Below are 25,988 nucleotides of genomic sequence, written 5' to 3' on the forward strand. Positions count from 1 at the left end.
CCATTGAGAATGAAGAGTGGGAAACTGAAACGGGATTAACCCCATTAAGACCAGGAACGCATCTATTCAAAAATGGCAGATATACAAGCTCATAGCACGGCTATGAGCTTGTAGATCTGCTATTTTTTTTTTTATAATCGTGGAAAATGTGTGCAAATCTTTTGAAAATATATATTTTTAAAGCGAACATTTGTAAAATATTTTGTTCCAGGGACCTTCAGAAGCAAAGATTTGAGTTCAAAATGTTCGCTTTAAAAAACATCAAAGATTTGCCAAAATGTTAACGATTTTTTCAAAAATAGCAGATCTAGAAGCTCGTGGCATGGCACTCAGTGCCACACTATGAGCTATGATTTTTTTTATAGCCAAAGTATAAAATAAATGGTTATAGCTCAAATCTAAAATGACACAGATGCGTTACCGGATTGAATGGATTAGATTTTTTTGTCTATTCCAAAACATTCTAAGTCAGTGGTTCTCAATCTGGATCAGGGGCCCATTTGAAAATCTCAAAAGCTTTCACGGCCCACCCATCTGACCACGTAACGGCTGACATGTTAAGTGGTCAGATGGGTGGGTCGCGTGCATTTTATGCATGTTATGATCAATCAATCGATTGTGTTCCGGCTTGAACCGATGGAACTAACGTAGTAGACTTCAAGTTCCTATGTATCGGTATCGCAATGAAAACTCACTTTTCAAAAAACTAATACCATGACATTTTTTTTGCATACATCAAAAAATATATAAAATGTATTAAAAAGAAGAGGAGATCCGAGCACTCAAAAAAAATGTTTCGACAAGTTAAGGTCTTCATGAGTTCCCTGATGAAGACATTAACTGGTCAAAACATTTTTATAGAATACACTTTATTTTTAACTTTTCATCCTCTTCTCCACATTGTTTAAGTGCTCGGATCTCCTCTTCTTGTTAAGCCTGCATTCCCGCTGATCCTAGAAGCACCTTCAGTATACCTTTTAGATTTTTTTTTAAACTTCTTTGAGCACCCGGTTGGCCTCTTTGTTATATTATCATTCAAATATTATGATATTTAGTATTTTGCCAACTATTTGGGTGCCCACTTGCAATATCCTCACGGCCCACAGGTACAAAACCAGTGTTCTGTGTCATTACTGTGAAAAACATGACAAACTTTCATTAGTTCACTGAATCTCCTGTCAGTTCTGAATAGTCTCTGAGTTCTAGTCCAGTGGCTCCCAAATGTGCAGAGGCAATCTGGTGTGAGATAAGTACAGGTGTTCCTTGGGATTTAGGGACAACCACACATTAATATTGCAATATGTAAAACTATACAAAAGGTTATGAATTATTATGAATTATGAATTTATTATATCAGTACTGTGTGTTCACTCGTTCTCAGAGGCAAATTCTATACCAAAAAGAAATGTATATTATGTATATTAGCCACTTTTCAATCGTAAGTTATGTAGGAGCGGCAGTTAACACATCACCAACCTATCACTGAGCCTGAGTCAGATCAGTCAGATCGGCCAATAAACAAACATTGTTTAGGTTTGGCTAAGGGAAACACAGACCAGATACCGATAGAGCGGTATCGCGGGACAATCAGTTTCAGTAGTGCGGGCAAGAGCTCAAACCGGGCGGTCAGTTGCCCACGCTGCCCAATGCCTAGCGCCACTGGTATACTCTTAATTGTACCCAAACTTTTCAAGTTGGCCTGTTCCATAAAGAAACAGCACCCTGTGTTAAAACATCTCATAAACAATGACATGAACTCTGCTGTCAAAAATGATCTCCGCCAGGCCGAAAAAGCGAGTATGTTTTGCACCCCTTCCTTCCTTCCTTCCTTCCTTCCTTCCTTCCTTCCTTCCTTCCTTCCTTCCTTCCTTCCTTCCTTCCTTCCTTCCTTCCTTCCTTCCTTCCTTCCTTCCTTCCTTCCTTCCTTCCTTCCTTCCTTCCTTCCTTCCTTCCTTCCTTCCTTCCTTCCTTCCTTCCTTCCTTCCTTCCTTCCTTCCTTCCTTCCTTCCTTCCTTCCTTCCTTCCTTCCTTCCTTCCTTCCTTCCTTCCTTCCTTCCTTGTGTGTGTGTGTGTGTGTGTGTGTGTGTCATTCTGTCTGTGGACAGCTAATCTCCGGCGCCGTTGGCTTGATCGCAGCGAAACTGTGCACACTTGCACACTCCCTGTTTTTTTTTACAGTACTCCTACAGATTTTGTCCAAACATCACGCACATCAGTACACAGTATCTCTATAGTCATTAAATGAAACGGGTCTTTCAGATTTTTCATATTCCATCCTGATTGGCTAAAAATGGCTTCCAAAGTTTGCAGGAGTGCTCCGTTTTGAACAAAATGCCTCAAATCATGAACACAGCCTGCTATTTCCCTGGAATTTTGCACGCACATTCCCACTTGGCAGAGGAAGAAATGACACTTGAAAATGTTCACATCAGCCTCATGGTGGCGCTATATCAGGCCGATTCGTGTTTTTACCTATAACTGCACTGATCTGTGTAAAGCTTTGTATGTGCACTCCCTAGAGGCCAAGAAAAAACCTTTGCCCTGCATTTTTCACATCTGCCTTTCATTTCGCCACCAGGAGGCCGACTTATGTAAAACACATTTTTGGATATTACTCCTTCAGATTTGATCAAGATTTCACGCAAATCGGTACACATGATCTCTATAGTCATGTGATGAAGACGGATCTGCTTGATTTTTCATATTCCATCCTGATTGGTTAAGATTGACAAAACTTTTTTGTTATATTACTCCTACAAATGTCCAATCATGCAAATCGCTACATATTATCTCTTTAGTCAAGTGATCAAGACCGATCCGTCCGATTTTTCACATTCCAGCCTGATTGGCGCATTCAGAACATTGCTGGCCCACACTAACCTATCTGACCTGGCGGAGACCTGTGCTCCGAGGAGCATCCCTGTTCTGGGCAAGTCATAAAATGTGAACTTTTGGCGAAAATAGGTTAACATTCGGCAAAAATAGCACATTTATAAGCTCACAATGCGTCCCAATGATGTGAACATGTTGATCACCGATTTTTGGCTAAAAGATTTGCCTCCTTGCTGCAGCTAATGTTTGCTTCATAATGGTCCCACACACACTGTAGGAACAGTGGGATTTCTTCGACAGAAGCAATGTATCGTCCTGAATGACCAACCAAGTGTGTGTGTGTGTGCGTGTGCGTGTGCGTGTGCGTGTGCGTGTGCGTGTGCGTGTGCGTGTGTGTGTGTGCGCGTGCGCGTGCGTGCGTGGCTGCGTGCGTTGAAGTGAGACTTATCGACTAGGAAAGAGAGTCATAACAGAATGTGTGGCTAGTGTCTACTAAATCCATACACTTCTGGTCATACACTTTTTTAAATTAAAGAATTAAACATTTTAAATTAATTGCATGCATTAATGTGCAAAATCGGATTGCGAGGGTGAAAAACGTGCACTGATTGATCAGCCGTCTTATCTTCCCTAGGGGTTATACAGCAAGGATGAAACTTGGCCACCAAACGCGGTTTCTGTGGATGGTTTGGTAGAATTCAAGGTTGGAGTTTAAGTTTATCCGGGCGCAAGGGAACCAAAACATCAAGCGGAAAACAGTGAGCTTCAGCGGTTCACGGAATGGCACCTATCCTGGTTCTGTGCAAACTCTCTGTCGACAGTAATGTCTTTTAACTTAATCAAATTAGTTTGTCTAGTTGTCTTTGTGAATAAATAAGCTACTGGATATATGATCAACAAATTATCACCTTGCCCTTGTACTGTCAAACCTTGGGCACGCAGCATCGCAATCTCTCTCTCTCTCTCTCTCGCTCTCTCTCTCTCTCTCTCACACTCTCTCTCTCTCTCTCTCATTGTATTTATTTGTTATAAGAAAACCTTACAGCATTACTCCCCACTGTATTGACTGTCCACTCGAATGCTGGCCTAGGTGAAAGACAGTTGGGGAGGTCTGTAACTAAGTCATTGGTTTAACTGGTTTACACTTGGAAACAAAGTTCCCGCAGAAACAAAGTTCCTGCAGACCAAACACAGACAGTGTTGCACACATAGAACAAAAAACAAAGGCAGGGCCAGACATAGCATGAAAGCCAAAATTCTTCAGGCTATACTCATATACAAATACATATATTGTTGTAGCATATTTTAAGTTTAAAAACATACACATTCTTTTTCACAGACAGACAGACAGAAAGACATAAAATGTGTATCTTTATAATTATTGTCATTATTTGTTCATTTACTTATTTTGCTCTGCATGGGTACGTGGTTGGGGGCTTCCTCTGTAGAGGTTTATGTAGCTCTGTGTTCAAAACTGTCCTTGTCTGTCTTTTTTTTATTGCACTTCCATACTGTCAACATCAACAATAAGGTCTATAACAGGTCTATGCAACCTGTTACTGTTTTTACCCCACAAGGTTAAAAACACATTTGTCTCATACGATCTCTGTTTGGGAAACAGCTTCTTAAAAGGAGAGTGGGGGTGGCTGGCAACTGCATTGCATAATAACACTTCTTTTCTCCTCAGTAGTGCATAGCTACAGATCCTAAGCAACCCGTGTTGGTAGCAGCCTCTGCTGCTTGCTTAGATTCCCAACACAACACTGCCAAAGCCCTACTTCAGGGCTTCGGAAATGAGAATCTGCTAAATAACTGCAGTGATCAGTTGAGGGGTACATGCTGTATGGGATGGGTGTGAAACAAGCACAACAGGCATTCCCTATGTTGCAATACGTCTCTGTTGGCTGGAAACCTTGTACGTTCAAAACTGTTACTTTTCAGGAAATGGGGGGAAAAAATAGCTGCGTTCCAGACAGTGGATCCAATGTAGTTAACTAGTTGTTTTGTCACAAGTTGTTGTGCTCTTGTTAATAATAATTTTCCTGGGTTCAATATTTATAAAACCCACTGACAAGGCTTAATCACTTTCACTTAAATACACTATTAAAAAAATAGCAAAACAGACCTACAAGCGTATGATGGAGTAGGGCATTAATTTATGAAAAAGTTGAAATTTGGAGATACAAGTTTTTATCCTCAAAGTTTGATTTTGATTTGTTGTGACCTTTTGGAAACCATTGAAACTTCAGACCATTACAAAGGCTACTAAAAGCCAATCTACAAGCTCACAATACATCATCGACTTGCAATGCAATTGTGAGCTTATTCAGCTAAGAGCCAAACTCTGTCAACTAAGTTATTTGTTTACTAACTATGATAGAGGGTTTAAGTGGTTAAAACTACAGTTTCTACATGATATTTTTTCATGGTGGTTATTCGAATTTAATTGTAGCCAGTAGTGAATTGAGATGAATCTGTAATAAGGGCTTTTGAATGAGATATAGATCAATCAATCACAAGTTACAACCAAAAACTGTGCACTGCATCTGAAATCATGCAGATTTGACTTCAAGATCTGCACTTAGGTTATTTAAAGGTATATTTCGTATTTAGATATTTGATATTCATTTTAAGGTGTTTTCAATGAATATAACATGGTTAAAATGGAGTTGGGTTTGTATAGGAAGGGGTGTGTCTGTTAAAATGAATATCAAATATCTAAATACGGCACAGTGGCGCAGTTGGTAGCGCTGTCGCCTCACAGCTAGAAGGTCCTAGGTTCGATTCCCGCCGGGGACGCTGTGGGGCGTGTCTTCTCCTCCGCGTCATCAGCGCCCATACCCTAGGTGGGGTTGGCGAAAGGGCCTACTCTGTGTGGAGTTTGCATGTTCTCCCCGTGTCTCTCAGGGTAGTTAATACCCTCAACAAACATGTAGTAAGCGCTATAACGCTATAACGCCTCCATCAGCCGGGGCGCCTGATGGCAGGGAACTAGTTGGAATAACGTGTTCCTTCCACGCGCTACGTCCAACCGGGGAAGCTCCCCCCTGTCAGGTGACAAGAAGGTCAGTTGGCTCTCATGCATTGAAGGAGGCATGAGCTCGGCCCTGGCCTCCCTAGGCTGGTGAGGGGAGTGTAGCGCCCAGGATCACTTAGAAAATTGGCACCGGGTGAAAAACAAGGGTTACAAAATCGCGGGATAAAAATGTAATTAAACAAAAAAATATATACATCTAAATACTGAATCAAGCAACTTAAAAACTGTCTGGGGTGCTCACAAAAGCCTGAGTAGATGTTAAAATGACCCCAATGATTGGGGTGATTCTTGATGACATTGTACTTGTTCCACTTATTCTTGACTCACTTTGGAAGTGAAAATTGGCAAATGCAAACTTAAAGGAGCTACACCATGAATTTAAAAAAAATATTTGATATTTAATATCATATGGTGTATGTCCCTCAAACCTTTTTCAAAAGGTTTGAGCCTAAATCATCACTCAGATATACTCATCCCAAGTCAATTGTCTCTGGCTTATACAGCACTTTCAGCTGCAATACCAAAACGTCCTCTTGGGCAGGGGGGGGCTACTGAGCAATTCTGTTAATACAAAATTCTGTTAATAAAAAAATATATTTAAAAAAAAAAAAAAAAATGGAAAAATTCTGCATAAAAAGAAGCATCTAAGAAAAATACAAAATCGAAAAAAAAACACTTTGAACATTTTTGAACAATTCCACCAAGTGTTTGAGGTGCCTGTTTCACCCACTTCCGGGGGGCGGAGCCAAAATCCGAGCCCGAAGTATTTGTTCGTAGACCCCCACTTAGGGGGGGTAGAAAAAGTTTCGGAGCGATTCGGGCACTTTTCATTTAACATTGGGTTTGCCATCAAAAATGTTTATGACCTCATAAACATTGCCATTCTGAGATCGCCTGTTCAGACACGCCCATTCTGGAAATCCATGAAATGAGAAGGAATGACTGAATTAAAAAAAAAAACATTTTTTGGGGTACAAGAGACACTGGGGACCCCAAAAAATACAAAAAACCAAGAAAAAAGTGATTTTCATGGTGTAGACTCTTTAAGGCATTTGTGAAAGTCTCTTGTCACTGTGATAAACACACTATTGATGCATCTGTACACACAAAATAAAGGAATTTTCACCAGAGGAGTGCAGAGGAGGACAGGTCATAGAGGTTTAGATCAAAAGCTATTCATAAGGGAACATTGCTGTCAATTTTCTTTTCATTCTAAGGTTTAAGAAAAAAAAATCTCCCATAGTGGAATAGTAGCCTCATTGTGATTCATTTTAATGAATAGCCAATGGCACAATTTATCTTCTAACGCTGCTTTTGCAGGCTAAAGACAGGTCTGACAACTGAGGCAAATTTGGAGGCTAAAGCTTTTCACATTGCTAAATGCATCAAGCTGACAATGACAGAACTGTTTGTAAGGTGGACCACAACAACAGGAGGACACTAGCAACAACAAGCAACTTTTCAAGGACAGACATCTCAGTAGCTACAGTACCAAGAATGGCCAAAGACATGTTTGTTTCTTTGAATTGGATGAGTGGCGTGAGGTACCTGAACGTGTGAAACTTAACAAAAAGTCATATTGCCCGATCAGACAAGCTTTGTGAATGCATTGGGGCTAGATTCACACTTTGTTGTGGTACTAATCAGGTCTTAAAGGCCTACTCCATGTTGAACCAGAATTTGAGGAATGTAGGCCAATTGAAAAGCCAGTGTTTTTACATATCAAACTAAAACACAAGCACAGGGAAGACCCACGGTTTTAACCAGACACAATGTTAATCGCCCAAAGTCTGGGCATATTTTAACAAACCTTTCTAACTTAACCACTTAAGCCCTATTACAAAATGTACAAAAATAGCCAATCTACAAACTCACAATGCTTCATGATGCGAACCATTGTGAACTGGTAGATCGGTTATATATTAAAACATTTTTGAATGTTTGCATACATTTTTTTTATGTTTGCTTAATCGCTTATAATGACTGATCACATATAATATTCAAAGGGTTAAGTGGCTATGGACAGTATGCAAATGAAACTTCCAGTTTGAGAAAATGTATTGCCACTGCTCTCTTCTGTAAAATGTAGTACAAAGCAGACAAACTTGATCAGTCCTGTCCTGATAAAGAGAGAGGCCCGCGGGGAGAAGCCATGCTGTGTTCAAAGGGGTATCCCTCACCAGGAATCATGACTGTTCTTGCCAACATGACGCCATTTAATCCCCCCTCTTAGTTCAGCGTTAGCACCAAGGGTAACCAAGCAAACAAGCTTTCTGCACATTTACTATGATAAATCATCGGCAAATGATTTAGGGCTCGTCTGAGGACGACCTAGAGAGAAATGGCCAGGTAGGCTAAAACATTGTAAGCAAATTACTTCTCACACAGATGGCTTAAGTTAAGACAAAACCTTTAAGACAAAGTAAGTAGAGAGCAAGGAATCTGTAATAGCTGTTGAATATGTATCAAGCATACAGTAGATTGGCCTATTTTGCAGAAAGCAAGGAACTAAATCAAGATGTGGCAAGTCTCACGTAGGCCCTTTTACAGGGAATACAATCTAAAGATGAGAGCAGCACATGTACCCTGGTTAGGTTAGAGCCAAGACATAATATACTCTCAACAGTGGTTTTATGTCTTGTTATAAAATAGGGCTACTAGCATGATAATCAGATGTTTTTTCAGTAGGGGTGCAACTGTCAATAGAACTAATGGATTATAAGAAATAGTCAATAATCGATTTAAAAAAATAGTGAAAATATAGCAGATCACAACACATGTGAGACATTTTTGTGCGACATTGTTGTACGACAACGTAGGGGAAAGGAAGGGCCTAAGTGGTTAATCAGACTAATCGATTTACTTTAATATAAAAAAAATCCATTCGATTTTTCTCACGTTCATTATCTTTTTATGTTATATATAAATTAATAAAATAAAATAAATCAAAACTTGCTTCTTCGATTATTTGATTGATCTAAAAAGTAATCAACAGAATAATTGCTAAGAAGATAATTGCAGCCCTAGTTTTAACTTTTCAGAAAAAATTGCATTATTAGTTGTTTATAATAATAAAAGGTTAACTTAAAAGTGTTACAAGGACATTGCATCCTTAAACAAAACAATGTGTAAAATACTGTGAATACCCTTGTGACTGCAATGCTGAAAAGAGTAGAAAGGAATACTTGTCCAATTAAACCTAATTGCACAAAACAAGACATAGCCTTCTATAATACATGGTAGTGGGAGAACAACTTTCATTTTCAATATATAAATACAGGGCATCACTTGAACTTGGAAAAGCAGCTGATTTTCCTGTGCACTACTTGAGTTGGTTGCAAGCAACACAAGCTGAACCACTCATTAATAAGCGTTAACCCTGCAGCTTGTCAAGTGCCCCCAGGATGATAGACACTAATTGTTGCAATCACAGAAAGCAATTAACAACGGGGTCAGAAGTTTCCAGAGGGGGGTCTATGTCAATTAAAAGGTTGTAGATTGAAAATGACTACAATGTCTAAATTAAGCCTCTTTTTTTCTTTTTCCTTTTTTTTTTCATGGATTGACATCTATTACTGAACAACTGTCATACCTTACAGTTACTGGAATGGCAAAAGCAGGCATACTTGGTCAGAGTCCTTGCAATGAGACAATAGCACTGTATATACGGTATTGTACCTTAATACATTTATATAACATTCAATACTCCAGATTCAACGGTCTGAAAGTTTTAGTGTATTGCTTGTATTACGTGCTATTCATTCTTTTACTTCATTTATGTTGATGCTGGTTTAGTGTCGTTACCGAGTAGCCCTGACATCCTGTACCATAAATGAATGGTACTGTATAAAGTTGACAATATGAAATTCTAATGATAAAGATCAGCTAGTCCATAAATATCAAGGAAATATCTTTGCCAATAGTAAAAGTCTAAATTCAAATCAAAGGTGAAACAGAGTTAGGCTTCCCAGGTGCTCCAGCACACATGGCACATTGCAACAATGAGGCTATCTTTTCTTCTTTTTTTTCAACGACCATGCAGCTCCACAAGCACCGTCCAATTAATTAACAATGACTTATAATACAAAGCACTTTCAACTAGGTGTGTGCTGTGAACAGAGCCAGATTGACATGAAACTTTGCCTCAGCTACTCTTTTTCAAAACAGTTGCTTTTGCCTTCCAAGAGAAGCTGAAGGCGAATTCCCCCTGGACCAATGCCAGGAAAAGGAACCCAGGGACCTTACTGACACTCCATCCACACCAAGTGCTTCATACTACCAACTGGCCTTTAATTGCTTTTTAGTATTATTGCTCAATATATTCAAACAGATTGACTAATAATGTTGCTGTTAAGAGGAATATGATTGGTTAAGAACTCCAGATCAACACAATGATCATTCATTTCCGATACTATTAACACAAAGAATATTCCATGTTCACATTCTGCAAAATTGCAGGTTGAAGTTTGAGACACCAGAATTCAAGGACATTTTTGTGGAGACCGGCCCATGCCAGATCTTTGGTTCCGATGCCCCGATAATCCTCCTAGACCCCCAATTACCAATGTAATGACTGATATATTTTTTAGATTTATCTTATAAGCAAACAAAGATTTATCTTATAAGCGAACAAATGAATACAAATAAACATTTTGATAGAAAACATTAAGTATATTAAACATACATGAAAATAGAATTTAACTTTAATTATACAGTGAACAAGAAAACTAGTAAATATAAAATACACACATAAACTGAACATTATTTCATTTAACCACTTATGCCCTACTCAAAACCTTTACACATTGGCTGCATAATTGCCAATACCAATGTCATAGTCAATACACTGGTTTCTCACTGCTGAAACATACACACATAAAGAAAGACAAGTGGACAGACATACACATACTGACAAATGAGCATCTCATCAGCCATGAGTGGTTAAAGCATGGCCAAATATAACTAGACTGATTGCTGTAAATGAAGTGGAAGATATTGGTGTCATATTTCTTCATAATGTTATGTAGTTGGACATAGGATGACGGCCTGCTGTATTGTCATTTTATCACCACATCTGCTGTTCTATCTACATTGTGTCTGTCATACATAATATGATTGCCCTGTAAGTATTGCTCTACTTTCACTCAGTATATATAATAACCATCAGAAACATAGCTTATAAGCCTCACACACTGCCCCTAGAAGCCATGCGACTCCAACTCCTTACGCCGAGCCAGCCCAAAGACGTCCATCCTTACACCCCAGTCCCAAATAAAGTTTGGTCTTAGGGCGGCAATAGAGAAGAGGCCATGGGGTCACCAAAATCAGTAGGACTCATCCTCTGGGGACCATGAATGTACTCTGCACATTCTATGACAATCCAAAAGTTCCACCCTTACGTCCCTGCAACATTTTGGCCTGAGCGTGGCGCTAGAGGAAAGGCCATGAGGTCACCATTTAAGTAAGCCTCATCCAGGGACCATAGATGCGCTCATGCCACGACAAGGGCAGTGGTTTTCGAGATATCTTGCCTGGGACCAAAGTGTCTTTGAGTGATGGACTGACTGACATTAATAGCCATACTCTTGAAAGAAAAAAATCTGTAAACCTCTGTATTGTACAAGGCTTACACTGCTTAACTTATGAACAAATGTGAACAAAAGATAAACAAAAAACAAAACACTATATATTATGTAATGCTCATTTGGTGTGTGTGAAGCAAGACCTAATTCCCAGTAATGGAGCTGATTGATTTCTCCTGTTTTCTTTTCTTTCTATTAATCCTATTATGACTAAAACAAATGTTCTAGTAACCACAAAGTACATGTCACCCCTCCCCTCCCCCTCCCTATATTCTAGTACTTTAGTAAATGATTTGAAAATGAAATCATTTGCTATTAGAAGTGTATTTTTTTCCTGGCCACCTTGACTCCTACTGTAATTACATGTTTGGACATTTGTCATTACAGGGAAACAAGAAACTTGCACAAATCTACAAACAATGAGCCGGTAATAAGTTAGTCAGAGGCCACACAGAGGGAGTAAGTACGCAAACCATCAGGTAAACTGTGGGTGAGGTAAACATCTTTCTTGAGTGCCATGCACATACACACAGGCACACAGCACACAGGGGCTTTAGGGGCTGTTATTCATTATCCACACGACTGCATTCCAGGGGCTGGACAAAAGGAGTTATCGCCACCATCAAGCACAAGAGAGGGAGAGAAGGGATTTAAGCAGGTTCTCAAACAAGATGCCCCCACCTGATAACCTTAGCACCGCTGTTGCACCATTCCCACATGTCCTAATGCATTCACAAATCCAAAGTTGTGGTGGTCATGGTGGGGGGTGGGGGGCTAAAAAGTTGAATGAATGAAGAGAGTGAGAAGGTGGGAGAGTGAGGAGAAGGGAAACCTAAGTCAGACAGAGAACACAGAGAGGAGGAGAAGAGAGGGAGAGAGCAGTGTGAACATTAACACAGAATGGAAGTGATGTGTCTAAAGATAACAAACACCCCCTTTACGAGACGTGATCAGAGAGGCCACGACAAGTGCACCTCGCCCCTACCTGACTCGTGTGGTGGCGGCTATGTAAGGCAGTTCCGATAAGACTGCCCATGTGCTCAACACCCCCTCTCACCCCCTCTGCCTCTTTTCCTTTGAGTACCTGGAATGTCTTGAAAAATTGTGAGAGATCCGGAATTCTCCTCCTCCTTTAATTCCCGAAAATAAGGTTCTAGCTGGAAATGTTGTGATTACTCACACACCTTGACCTTGAGTACACAGTAGCACAATGGTTTAGTGTGTTTAGAGCCTTCCTAGGACAGGTTTTCTGTCAAATGTTATTCTAGTATTACATAACTCACCTCCATCATTCTACAAGATGAAGATCTTCATGTACTTTTGTCACTTTAAATAATGTGACATCAAAACCCTGTGTTGAGGGAAGCGTCTATGTGACTTATTCTATCTATAATATGATAGATTGATAGATATTGATGAAATATGCGGATGTCAGTTCTGATACACATTCAAACGAATATATTGTGATGGGGTAACCTATTGATAAAGTAGTGACATCACTCAGGTTAAGGATATTTAACTTTTGTAAGTGTAATTACCCTTGATTAATTGTCATTAACTTGCACTCAACCCAATGTTCAATCAAATCTGAAGAACCTAGCAGGGTAAAAATGGCAACCTGCTCTCTGAAAAAAAAAAGGATGAATATCATTTCAGAAAACCAACTCACCTTTTTTGAACTCCTCCAGCATTGCATCTAGCTTGGTGTCATTGAATACAAAGTGCAACTGATGACTGTAAAACTTTGTAATGGTTTTAAGTGGGGTACAATCATCTGGATCAACGAATGCCAGGTCCTTCACGAACAGTAGATCCACTATGTTAGACCTTTCACCCTCGAACACTGGGATGCGCGTGTAACCGCTCTCCATGATTTCAGACATGGCAGTAAAATCAAGGATGCCATCAGCTGGAATCATAAAACAATCTCTCAGTGGTGTCATCACATCTTCCACTGTCTTAGTCCTAAGTTCCAGGGCACCCTGGATGATGTTCAACTCCTCTTTGACAAGATCATTGTAAGGATCTGTCACTCGCAGCATCTCTAGAAGTTTCTCCCTGTTGTAGACAGTCCCTATCTCCTGACCCAGCAGATAATCTAACAGTTTGCTGACTGGGTAAGAAGCAGGGAAGGTGAGAAGCATGAAGAATTTAGTAAGGAATATTGTGTTTGCGCCTACGGCAAGGCCATGCCTGGAACAGATAGCTTGGGGCACAATTTCTCCAAAGATGACAATTCCGATGGTAGACATCACCACTGCAATCAACCCAGAACCAGCAATATCATCCAAAAATATGGTCAGTGTTGTATTCACCAACACGTTTCCGAGGAGGAGTGAACAAAGTAAATAATTCCCTTGGCTCCTGACAGGCTCTATCTTTTTGGCGTAATTCTTCTCCCTTTCTGTGCCACAATTCTGGACTATTTGGAGCTCCATGGGGTCCAGAGCCATCAGCCCCAAGTTCAGCCCACTGAACATGCCTGAAAGGCAGAGTAACATGGAGATTAAGATAACCTGGAGCCAGAAGGGCAGGAGAAACTTCTTCTCCTCCACCACTATCACCCTTGTGTCATCTCCATCGTGATAGATCCATGTGTTTTCCGTCCACGGATCATGCATTCCAGCCACGGCTGGCGTCGAGGTGGCGATGCAAAGGTAATACGCTTTACTCTTTTCCGTCTTTCGAAGTGGCTTGACCTCGATTTCAACTATTCCTGACGTCTTGCGGCTCACGACGATGCTCGGCAATACGATGATATCCGATGTCCTGATGCCGCAGGGATGCAAGCCAGATGTCTCCTCTTGGCTCTGGTTGTCCCCTGACGAGCTGTCAACGTTCCCTATGGCTCGGCTCCGCTCGTGTTCCGTGAACGCAATCTTGGACCAGGTCTCGTTGTTGATGTTTTGCCCGTAGACCCTTAATTTCACCCGTCCCCGCTCACTCACCCGCAGGTGGCCCCTATCCATGAAGGAAATGTCGTCCGTGTCCTCCAGTCGGAGGCCGATGATGACCGTCTCCTCTGACCCTTCTTTGCCACTTGTCGGGGTGACCAAACAGCCGCTGACAGTTAAGAAAATCACAGCCAGAGCTCGAACCCGGCTAAGTGACGCCATTTTCGCAGCGGCGGGTGCCGGGGCCGACGGTTCTGCCATATTGATCACGGGCAACCCAACCTTCCTGAATGAAAAGGGTTTTTAAAAATCAGAGCCGATCGGAGTCCGCCGTCATCTCCGCCGAGGGTGGCCGTGTCGTGTCGTGCATCGGGGACCTGCTTGGTTCCACTCCGCGTCCGATACTGATCCTTGATGAGCGGAGGGCTGTTTGTGCCCCCCTGATGTCCCCGAGACAGGCGACGGCACCGGCCAATCAATGCAGCAGCTGATCAGGGGCGGGGAGTTCGCAGCCTCTTCGACAAATCAAATCCCAAAGTAAAGGGAAAACGAGATAAACAGGACTCTCCTCTTTCAACCTGGGCCGGGGTCCTTACTTTACTTGTTTCGGCATTTCATTGTAGGAGACATGTTTTAAAAATAGCATAAATAGGCGATATACTAGCCTTGGATCAAGACTATCATATTATGTAATGTAGGCTATTTGATCGAATCTGACTTTTACTTTCGTATCTATGATAGTCTTGGCAAGCAACCCCCAGTGCGTCCTGCACTTTCACCAGTAAAGCCCGTACTTCTCCGTACATGTACAAAACTAAATATATAAGGTGCTTACCCGTTTGCCCCAAATGTTAACTCCCGCTTCGGAGTCTTTGTGCAATGTATTAGTCTTTAATTTTCAATTAAGAAGTGTTTTAATCCCGTCTGTGGCCGAACGTAATTTTTTACCCCTCGTTTACTTCCTGTTTACATTGAGTGTAATTCTGGCTTTGACCGGATGCGCCCCGTCACAACCACCCATTGAGGAATACAGAATCCGACACAGACGGGATTAAAATACTTATTTATTGGAAATTACGGACTAATACATTGCACAAAGACGCCGAAGCGTGAGTTAACATTTGTTGCAGCCGGGTAAGTACCTCATAAAATGTTTTTGTACATGTACGGAGAAGTACGGGCTTTACTGGTGAAAGTGCAGGACGCACTGGGGGGTGCTAGTCAAGACTATCATAGATACGAAAGTCTTACTCGATAAAATACATCTAGTCTTGATCCAAGGCTACCGATATACAAAGCTCACAATGCGTTGCATTGCTACGCTTGTAGATTGACGATTTTCCCACCACGGGACACCATTCGCAGTGATTAATTTTATGAGACATCCAATATTTGAAGAAGTGTCTTAAATCATAATTACAATACCAAATACCCAGACTGACTTCAAACTGCTGCAGGCAGACCTGACGCCTGTATTAAAATTATAAGTGACTGAAATTGCCACTGGGGTTCACTATTATAATAGATTAATTAGTAGATTAATTAGTAGCGTCCTCCACTCATTAGGTTCGTTTGTTCTATGAGTGAGGGCTCTGTGCTCAGAAGTCGTGGTGCGCATGACTAGGAGTAGGCCCAATGCAGTTTTTTTGCCAAGGAGAATACAATCAAACTTTCAAGCTAAAATTCCCTTGAGAATGGAGTTGGTTATTAACAGTCAAGTGGTGGAAGAAGTCAGTGATGGAAGAAGCACTCACATGTTTTACTTAAGTAAAAGTATCACTAGGCCTACTGCAAAGGAGATATAGGCCTACTCTGTTACAAGTCGAGGTCCGGTATTCAAAATGTGCTTGAGTAAAAGTACAAAAGTGTCGGCATCAAAATATACTTAAAGTATCAAAAGTAAAAGTACTCATTGCGCAGAATGTCCCATTTGACAAGTTCAAAATGTATGACAAATCTTTTGAATGCAATTAAGGCATTGTGAGCTTGTAGATCTGCTATTTTCAAATGGACTAAATATATAGGCTATATGGCTGAAGTGTTAGTATGGTTTGTAATAGTTAAAATCTACAAAGTGACAAGTAACTAAAGTTTTCATATTATTGTAGTTGAGTAAAAGTACATATTTTCCTCTGAGATGTAATGGGGTAGAAGTAAAAGTAAATACTGAAGAAAGTAAAAAATACCTCAAAATTGTACTTAAGTACAGTAATTGAGTACATGTACTTAGTTACTTGCTTTCATGGTAAGTGGTAAGGAGGGGCTGATTGTCTTTTAGCCTACTTTAGGCTATGTGCTGCTGGGTAGCTTAAACCTATAATAATCATATTGATCAGCTAATGTAGTAACAGGTAACTACAGCTGGCAAGTGCAGTCAAACTGTAGGCTAATTATAAATGAATAATAATAAACAGAACAGTAGCAATCGCAGTACGCATATCACATGCACAAAGACTCAAAGATATAGCCTGAAGATTTGGAAGGGGATGATTTATTACTTTAAAAATATAACAATATTGCCATCTGTCCTATAGTAGAGGTATGGATATGGATATCAAATTGATCACCCCAATGTAGTCTAGAATTGCACAAAACAAAACAAAAAAGGGAGAAAATAATAGGTTAATATTTTAAACAGTTTCCCTACCATGACTGTCTGAACCTCATTGTTGATATAAATGAGCTTTTACTGGATTATGCAGCAGATATTACCTAATGCAACTGCCAGTGGAGGAAGAGGTACTCCGAATGTTAACTTAAGTAGAAGTAGCAATACCACAATTGGCATCAAAATGTACTTACAGTACCAAATGTATAAGTACTTAGTATGAACGGCCTATTTCACAATTCTTTAAAAAATATATTTAAAAATGTGTCAAAGTTTTTAGAAAATTGCTGATCTACAAGCTCGCAATGCATTGTGAGCTAAATTAGCTAAATTAGCAAAGTAACTAGTAAAGTTTTCAATTAATTGTAGAGTAAAAAGTACAATATTTTCCTCTGAGATGTAGTCTAGTAGAAGTATAAAGTATTTAAAAATGGGCATACCCAAGTAAATTAAAAGTACCTCAAAATTGTACTCAAGTACAATACCTGAGTAAAGGTACTTAACGGTAGTTACTTTCCAAGTTTCCACCACTGAAGTGAACAATTTGTATTTCAATGAGGAATGGAACCTATAGACTTAAAGTAATCACATGATATTTTCCATCCACACATCAATCTAGGCATTCCTTTTCTGAATACATTTTAAAGGCATCAGAAGACACAGGATAATGTAATGTGAAGCCTCCATTTCTCTTTGGTTTCTTTCATTTACAGCAGGCAGTCGAACGTGGGCCGCAGCACCCCCCTGTGGTTGAAGTTGGACTTCCAGTTCCCAGTTTCTGGCTCATCAGCTCAAAAGGATTTACAGTTCTTACCTAAATGGACAGTAACACACATACATTAATGGAAGCCCCATATTCAGATACACATAAGTATTCAATGTCAATTTCACAACTTAAGAACACAATAGAATTGGGAGGAACAGAAAGGTGAAATTGGCAAGGTGAAAGAAATACTCACACAGGGACTTATTTTATTTATTTTTATTTTACATTTTTATCCCACGATTTTGTAACCCCATTTTTTACACCCAGTGCCAAATGTCTATGTAATCCTGGGCACTAACTTCCCTCTGCCAACCTAGGGAGGCCAGGGCCGAGCTTATGCCTCCTTCAATGCATGAGAGCCAACTGACCTTCTTATTTTATGAAATATTTCAGGTGTGCTTCTTTTCTCCTTGACTGTTTAATAGTTGTCTACCCATGAACTTGTTCAATGTTGTGCATTAAATGTTGCAAGACAATTTGAGCTGCACTTGAAGTCTTTGAATTTATGGCTCCTTTGGATTTACTATGACTCAGCAGCTCTTTTATCAGACATCAGCGGTTCATCCTATCAGCATGCCACAGTAGCTGTGCTTGTACGCAGTGTATGAGCAAGACCAAAGGCTATTTATTACTATTCTCACGTTGCATTGATTGGAGAAAGATCTAAAGACTGATGTCACTTCAAAGAGGCAGTCCAAAGGTCAAGTAATGGAAAGCAGCACATATTTTTCTGATCTTTTGTAACCAAAAGGAAAAAAGGTGTCATAGTGTCAGTTTAATCAATAATTGAAGTTTGCTCTTTATATTTAGACATATCTAAATAGAGGTGTGTATGGATGCTTGTGTGTGAACTGAGTGGTCACAAGAACTGATTGGCTGAAGGAAGAACATTCCTTCCTGTTCAAGGTTCACCAGCATGAGTCCACAGTCTGGTTATGACTCCAAGACAGCTGGTTGACCTTGAGCATGTGAATAATGTATATATGTGAGTGTATGTGTGTGTGTGTGTGTGTGTGTGTGTGTGTGTGTGTGTGTGTGTGTGTGTGTGTGCGTGTGCGCGCGTGCGTGCGTGTGCGTGGACACAGGCATGTATGCAAGGCTAAATGCCAAGCTAGAGAGTGGGGCTCTCTAGGTGTGTCATACTTGAAACTGACACCAAAATACTGACCTCTAGTGCTCAAAGAAAGATCAAGTGGTGTCATAATCTCGCATAGCCAGATGAACAAAGATCTTCGCCTACTGGTGACATCTGAATTCAATTTATAAAACTAGAGGTTCGGGCCGCAACGCAGCCCTCACACCTACGTTGCACCGGCGATCCGACCAATATGTCTGAGAGTCATAGTGTCGGGGGCTTTATCAGAGTAGTACCCGTTGTACCCGGGTGTCCCTTTTGTGCCCAAACTGTATTTGGAGATGTCTGTTTAAGAGGTGTCCCTTTTATGGCCATACATGGAGATCTCTGTATCTGTCAGTCCTTGTCCCTTTTATGCCCATAATGGAGATACCTGATGCCATCAGTACATGCCCATATATATTGGTTGGATCGGCGGTTCTGGACAACTGGATATCCGAACTACTCGACGGCGGGCACCGCACTCCCTCGAGTACCTCCACATGCCGAGTTTGAAGTTGGTTGGTCCCATATATGCATTATGCACATGACCATATATGGCCATAGCGGTCGGATCTGTGACTCTGGACAACCGGATCTCCATATCTGTCAGTCCATGTCCCTTTTATGTCCATATATGGAGATCGCAGATGTCATCAGTATATGACCATATATGGGCATGCCCCCTTTTGTGTCCATATGGAGCCAACTGATTTATTTGCATTGAGGTTTAGACACTTACTGACATGAGCGTGATGACGTGGTCTTCCCGCCCGCCCACAAGGTCCTCCATTAAGACAATTTTAATATAAGAAGATAACTATATATAAATATATTTCACAGAACCAATGCCAAGACTTTAGGACGGTCTTTCATATTGGGCGGTATGTGTGGGTATAGGTTTGTTACCGCTGGTTTTCCCCGGCATCCTAGCCCATTCATTGAATATAGATTTCCCCAGACGCATCAGTAGGTGGAGATCTCTGATTGTCTGGCTACGTGAGACTAGTGATGGCAAGTACTCACCCATGACTCATGCCCATGATGTTAGTCAAAACTCAGGGTGCTTATTATGATTCTAACCTTAGGCTTGACTGTGCAGGATTCAGAGGGGGCTCCTGGTGGTTGGAAAGTGAACTCTTCAGCAAATCTAGTATGGGTCAGAATGCTAGCCATTGCTTCATCCACTTCCACGATCTCATTCACCTGTGTATCATAAACAGGCAGGCACATGCATGCAATGATTTGTGTGCAAATTGTAACCACATCAATTCTGGCGTCAAAATCTTTTCAGAAATAGAGAAAATAGTAGATCTAACAACGTGCCAAGATGTATGCATTTGAGGTTGTAGTCGGCTATTTTTGCTATTTGTCGCATTATGTAGTTCAATAGGGCTTAAGTGTTTAACCCATTTAGACCTCAGGCTTATTTTAAAAACGCCTTCTAAATCCTGACCTAAGTTTTCTGAAAAATAATTATTTTTTCAAAAATTACCAAAAAAATGATGTTGCTATATACTGTACATAGCAACAAGAACCCCAAAAGGGGTTCCACGCTTGAAAGGTATAGTTACGTAATGGGGTTCCAGCCCAGGTCTAAATGGGTTAAAGACCTTTAGCAGCTTGTGATGTTCTTCAGTTGCACTGCAGTAGCTGGTAGATACGGACCTTAAACGTATAGTGGCAGTCAAACTCGAGGACGTTCTCTTCCCCTGTGATGTTCCCATTGTATACAACTTGACAAGCCTTGGCACCATTTCTCGGGACCTTGAACAGGCGGTATGTAGCTGAGACAAATTTGAAGTCCCCTGCATCCACAGAACAGGTGAAAAATTATTAATGTTGCCTGGGTACAGACCATCCACTGAGTGGACTGACTGCTTCTCTGAAAGAAGCATTCACTTCAGACAGCGTGATATCAGGCTCGAATTAATGAATTGTCTAAACCAAATGTGATGCTTCAAGATTAAAGCTTCCAAAATACTTATTTGTTACACCTCAAATACTCATATACAAGTAGACAAGAATCAGATGATTTTCTTTCGGTTCGTTATCATTTTAGCAGCAATAACAACAATAACAAAATAAATAATTAAGAATAACAAGTAGTAAGATAAAAAAGAAAAGAGCCAAGTATGTACTTTAATCATAGCACACTTTGAGGTGCTTTAACTTGCTGTGTGCATGGGTCCTACTTCTAAATCAGATATTAATTAAGTAATAATATAAACATTTATATTAACAGACGTTTAGGATTTAGAAACGTTTTAGTGTATACTGTAAACATTTTTAAATAATAATTTAGGTATATAAAAATCCAACCAAGGATGTCCTGCAGGTCCTTGTTGTCCACTGTAATCTCACTGGCTGTGACTAGCCGCGGAGGACTGAAGCCCACCTCCTTAGCCAGTTGTAGGAGATCCTCCCACCAGAGAGCTCCACCTATACACTCACCTGTTAAGATTAAATCACATATATTCTGTTAGCGTGACACTATGTCTCATGTTTCTCATGACAGGCGTTTGTGATGTATTATGGTAATGAGCATTGTGCATGGTACACATAGCAAGTTCAGTCAGGGAACTTTTTGCAGTTGCTGGGGGCCATGCCTCTATTCTCAACCAATCAAACACTCCCTTCACTAACAAGAGTGTCCCATTTAAACTGGGATGTTTGCATTGCTCATTCGTTGCTTGTGTGCTGCTGCCTTTCTTGTTGTCTGTGCTACTGCTGCCGTTTCTTACATTACTGCTCAACCTCCAACACCCCAGCTACTGGTTGTTTTGGATCTCCTTTTTAGTACTATGGGGAGATTCGGAATGCCCGTATTTGGTAGGGGAGATGTAGCATGTGCCCTGAGAATACCTCGAATCAGATACAGGGTGCGTTCGGAAATTGCCCACCGGAGCGCACTCGCCTATTAGTTTGTATTGGCCAGTGCGCTCAGTGCTGTATTTCCGAACGCACCCACAGTCATCTCATCGCCAAACCAAATAAATGTATTGCTAATCATATATTAAAGGTAGGGTAAGTGATTTGCAATTATTCAAATAATTGCAAAATGGGTCTATGTTCTGATAGTGCTCGTTACTATAGAGTGTCCTGTCCATATAAGGAGTCTCCATGTCTCTCCAGCTCTTCATAAAACAGAAAATGCATTTTCGTTTCAGTTTCAGTTTCATTTCCAATTTTATCCAATCAGGATAGAGAACTCAATCAGGATATAGATTAAACAAGTGAAATTGGAAGTGATGACACTAAGAAATGAGCAGGCAAAATTAGAACTGGAACACTATAAAAATGAAGCTTAAAAATGGGTACTTTCTCCTGATTGGATGAGATTTTGACACCTACCGAAAAATGTATTTTCTGTTTATTAAAGAGCTGGAGAGAAGGGGAGACTCCTGTTACTGAACAAACACTCTATAGCAATGATTACTATCAGAATATAGTGCTTTAACCTTTAAAAAAAAATACTTTTTGTTTTAACCCAAAAATATCACTTACCCTACCTTTAATTAGAAATATTTGAATTCAATTAATGAGTTGTCCTGACCGACCTGTAGGTAGCAAGCAACAAGTCTGACATACCCCACAGGACTTTGTGATTTTTTATTTCATCTGTTAGTCTGCTACTGCTGTAGACATCACTGAAGTACAGCTCACCACCATCCTAAACAACAACATAGCAGTAATATGTAAATAAGTTGTTAGTGTATTGATTGTTTTGCATCTGCTGTGCATGATAACTACAGGAACTTTATCATCACTTACGTACATATTTGTGACCTGATGCCACATGACTCAGAACAAGTCTAAATAAATCATCTAATCTCAACACTGATTATTTAAGCTCAGGGTAAATCATACAGTAGTTAGGAAATGGGGTTGATTCCTAAAGAAATGTACAGACAGTCCATCATCCTTCTCATATTTGGTGACATGATTAGAGAGTTTACAAAATAGTAACCATACTGTACAGTACCTTGAGAACATGGTACGCTTCTGTCAGTACCCTCTTTTTGTCAGGAGAGAGATTCACCACACAATTAGAACTAAAAAAAAATCAAAAGAATTATATATATATATATATATATATATATATATATATATATATATATATATAGTTATTTTACTACATCATGGTACTGAAATCCAAGGAAAAAAGAGAGTAAAGCCTGATTTATATACTTTGGTGACAAAGTCTATGCTGATACATGTGTCAGTTATTTTGTCGAGTGGCACCTTTGTCACTTAAGCATAAATGAGGCTTAACGGTATATCTGTGATCTTACATGATAATATCAAACGCGTTCTTTTCAAGCCCAGCCTCTGACAGAGCTTCAATGTAACCCTGGACAAAGCTGACGTTGGGCTTCTTGTAGCCAAACTCTTGCATGTGGTAGTCCACATACTTCCTGGCAACATCAAGCTAGAAGACAACACAGACATGTTTAAGTGGTAAGGAAAGTGTTTATCTAATCTAAGGGCAAAGTGTAACTACTGACTACAATCAGATTGCTCAATTCAGATTTCTTGTTTTGAAACATTCATACATAGAGCATGAAACGATGTTATGATTAGTATTAATACCACGACCACAATTTAGCCTACTTAGCTATGTATATCAAAGTACAGTAATAAATAATACAGTATTCAATATAATAATCTATAATTCAAAATTAAGGCTATGCAATATCACAATTTGAGACTAGATATCGCCTTGGATTTTGGATATCATAATATCATGATATGACAAAAGTGTTGTCTTTTCCTGGTTTTAACCACTTTCAAAGATGTGACAGGTTTTGAGCTTGTGGATCAGATGATTTTGCCATTTCCTTTCTTTCTTTTTTTTACATAAAAAATCAAATGGATAATTATTGTCAATTTGTCACAATTATCGTCACAATACTGATATCGAGGTATTTGGTCCAAAATATTGTGATATCTGATTTTGTCCATATCGCCCAGCCCTATTTCATCCTATAGTCAATGTACCTGGTCATCAGTCATGTCAATGCCAGTGACATGGCCCCTCTCCCCCACCAGCTTGCTCAGCATATAGCAGTCCCTGCCACTTCCACTGCCAAGGTCCAGCACCTTGCACCCCTCCAAGCACTCTGGCACGACCAGGCCACACCCATAGTATCTGAGGGGGAGGAGTCAGGACAGAGAAATATATTGCAGATTTAAGACAGGATGGAATATTAAAACCACTTAAACACTACTTACTTGACCAGAGTCCCCCAGGACACTATACTAGGCCGGGTAGGCCCCCTCCTGTTTCAACTCTACGCTAAATATCTTTGCCGAAAATAGCCGATCTACAAGCTCACAACGCGCAATGGTGCGATGGATTGTGAGACTGTAGATCTGCAATTTTCGCCAGATATTCACCCCAGAATAGGGGCACTAGGGTTCAAGTGGTTAACTCAGAAAGCAGTCAGGGTCTGCCTTAATGTGTGTGTGTGTGTGTGTGTGTGTGTGTGTGTGTGTGTGTGTGTGTGTGTGTGTGTGTGTGTGTGTGTGTGTGTGTAATGGCAACAATCCACTGACTTATCTGAGACTTCAGGATGCACACTCTTCAAAGCCTGTCTTATGAAGGCAGGGACAGGCTTGGCTGGGGTCACACAGGCGTTGCTCTTCAAGTCAGAACTTTTCTTTAGAACTTTGCCATAGTAATCCTGAGGACATACACGTGGATATAAACATATATGTTTTTAAATTACCATGTTTAATAATATGATAGACTAAACGTTATCAGTGAGTGTTTACAACTAGCCATGGTTCACATGAGCTTGTATACAACTGTCATGGTATGACAGTCATGTTTCAGGGCTAGTTTACAACTAGCCCTAGAATGTCTGTGATCTTACATACATTTCAAGTATTCCAAATACACAGTCATAGATCTCTCTCGGTCCCCCACTGTGTAGTGCCCATCTGCGCGGCCATAAAAGTGCTCTAAACTCCGTCTGTACTCACCCAATAATTAATTCCTAAGACGTCTAGTCATATTTTGTCCTCTAGTTTCATATCCATGTGAAAGTTCTGCCAGAAAACGTGTGTTTGGTCAAATATCTCCACTTTTTCACGAGCTGCACACGGACTTCTTTCTGTACGACGCGAGGGGCCAGGAATGATTGCAGCACTGAATATACGTAACTTCCTTTAGGACGCACAAATGTTTGGGACACACAATTGACAGGTGCTTGTGATTGCTGCGGGGTAATGAATCATCACCTGCCAATTGTGTGTTGAATAATTAATTATTGGGTGAGTACAGACGGAGTTTAGAGCACTTTTATGGCCGCGCAGATGGGCACTACACAGTGGGGGACCGAGAGAGATCTATGACTGTGTATTTGGAATACTTGAAATGTATGTAAGATCACAGACATTCTAGGGCTAGTTTACAACATGACTTAGGGCAGGCTAAATCTCTTCAAATCGAATTACATGAAGGAGATCTGTCCAAGGTACGCAGTTTAGACCTCATGATATTGTTTAATTCTGTATTAGAATTAATGAATGATAAATATTCAAAAAGACTAAGCAAATTAAAATGTTTGGGAAGTGAAAAGAAGTTACCTTGACATCAGCATGAATGGTGGTGTCTGAGAAGAGTTTTTCGCAGCACGCACTACAGCAAATAGAAAGTTAACGGCATTATGATTGATTGATTGATTGATTGATTGAATACTTTATTAACAGTTTGCAGATTGTACATAGGTACGGATTACAAAGATTGTTAAAAGGATAGCACAAAAACAGGGGTCTGACTGTATACATCGCTCAATTTACTTACTACAATAATTAAGTTGATTGATTGATTGATTGAATGTTTTATTAGACATGAATGTAAAACAGCACGAGTACTGTCTAGCACTTTGTCTAAAAGAATAACACCAAAAACATCCTTGCGGTCTTGTTTCCATTGGTCGACATAAGTTATATGACATAGTTGCAGCAATACCAAGTCTTTTCATACCGTTACATTTCTTACCTCTTGTCAGCCATTGCTTTCCGTGGTTCTGGTATACGCGAGTGTGGATTGGAAGGTCCGGGGTCCTGATCTTAAAGTCTACTATGCTGCATTGAGTTTACTTCCGGCTCAACAGCACCCTCTACAGCAGGGGTTCTCAACCTGTG

At 40.2% G+C, this 25,988-nt stretch overlaps 2 protein-coding genes across 5 annotated transcripts in view; both read right to left on the reverse strand.

The window, feature by feature from the left end:
• cnnm2b (cyclin and CBS domain divalent metal cation transport mediator 2b) overlaps positions 1-14,720 on the reverse strand; it is a 47,795-nt gene extending 33,075 nt beyond the window's left edge. For all 3 annotated transcript variants that reach the window (XM_080414097.1, XM_080414095.1, XM_080414096.1), the window contains exon 1: positions 13,121-14,720. In XM_080414097.1, the coding sequence (XP_080270223.1) occupies positions 13,121-14,606 (1,486 nt within the window). In that variant the 5' untranslated portion in view covers positions 14,607-14,720. The remainder of the gene's footprint in view (positions 1-13,120) is intronic.
• Positions 14,721-16,831: 2,111 nt separating this feature from the next.
• Positions 16,832-25,908, reverse strand: as3mt (arsenite methyltransferase). 2 transcript variants are annotated; one of them, XR_013934670.1, is made up of 12 exons: positions 25,843-25,908; positions 25,428-25,479; positions 24,393-24,520; positions 23,835-23,985; positions 23,129-23,265; positions 22,819-22,888; positions 22,425-22,506; positions 21,156-21,287; positions 20,502-20,641; positions 19,917-20,039; positions 17,561-17,767; positions 16,832-17,528 (listed from the first exon to the last, which is right to left on the reverse strand). XR_013934670.1 is itself a non-coding variant. In XM_080452344.1 (11 exons), exons 1-11 carry the CDS (start codon positions 25,854-25,856, stop codon positions 17,657-17,659), a joined length of 1,140 nt encoding a protein of 379 aa, XP_080308470.1. In that variant the 5' UTR covers positions 25,857-25,907; the 3' UTR covers positions 16,832-17,656. The 2 variants fall into 2 exon arrangements, 1 of the variants encoding a protein (XP_080308470.1); XM_080452344.1 differs by having other exon boundaries at positions 16,832-17,767; positions 25,843-25,907.
• Between the last annotated feature and the right edge of the window lie 80 nt (positions 25,909-25,988).

The sequence above is a fragment of the Gymnoscopelus braueri genome, assembly GCF_963280865.1.
Source record: "Gymnoscopelus braueri genome assembly, chromosome: 2".
Classification (NCBI taxonomy): domain Eukaryota; kingdom Metazoa; phylum Chordata; class Actinopteri; order Myctophiformes; family Myctophidae; genus Gymnoscopelus; species Gymnoscopelus braueri.

Bases quoted from the DNA above. Each gene is read 5' to 3' on its own strand.
- as3mt (XM_080452344.1), bottom strand. The intron at 20,642-21,155 runs GTTGGATTTTTA...CTGTGGATGCAG, and splicing joins GGACCTGCAGGACATCCTTG to GGGACTTCAAATTTGTCTCA. The intron at 17,768-19,916 runs GTTAGAATCATA...CTGTCCATTTAG, and splicing joins CCTGCACAGTCAAGCCTAAG to GTAAGAACTGTAAATCCTTT.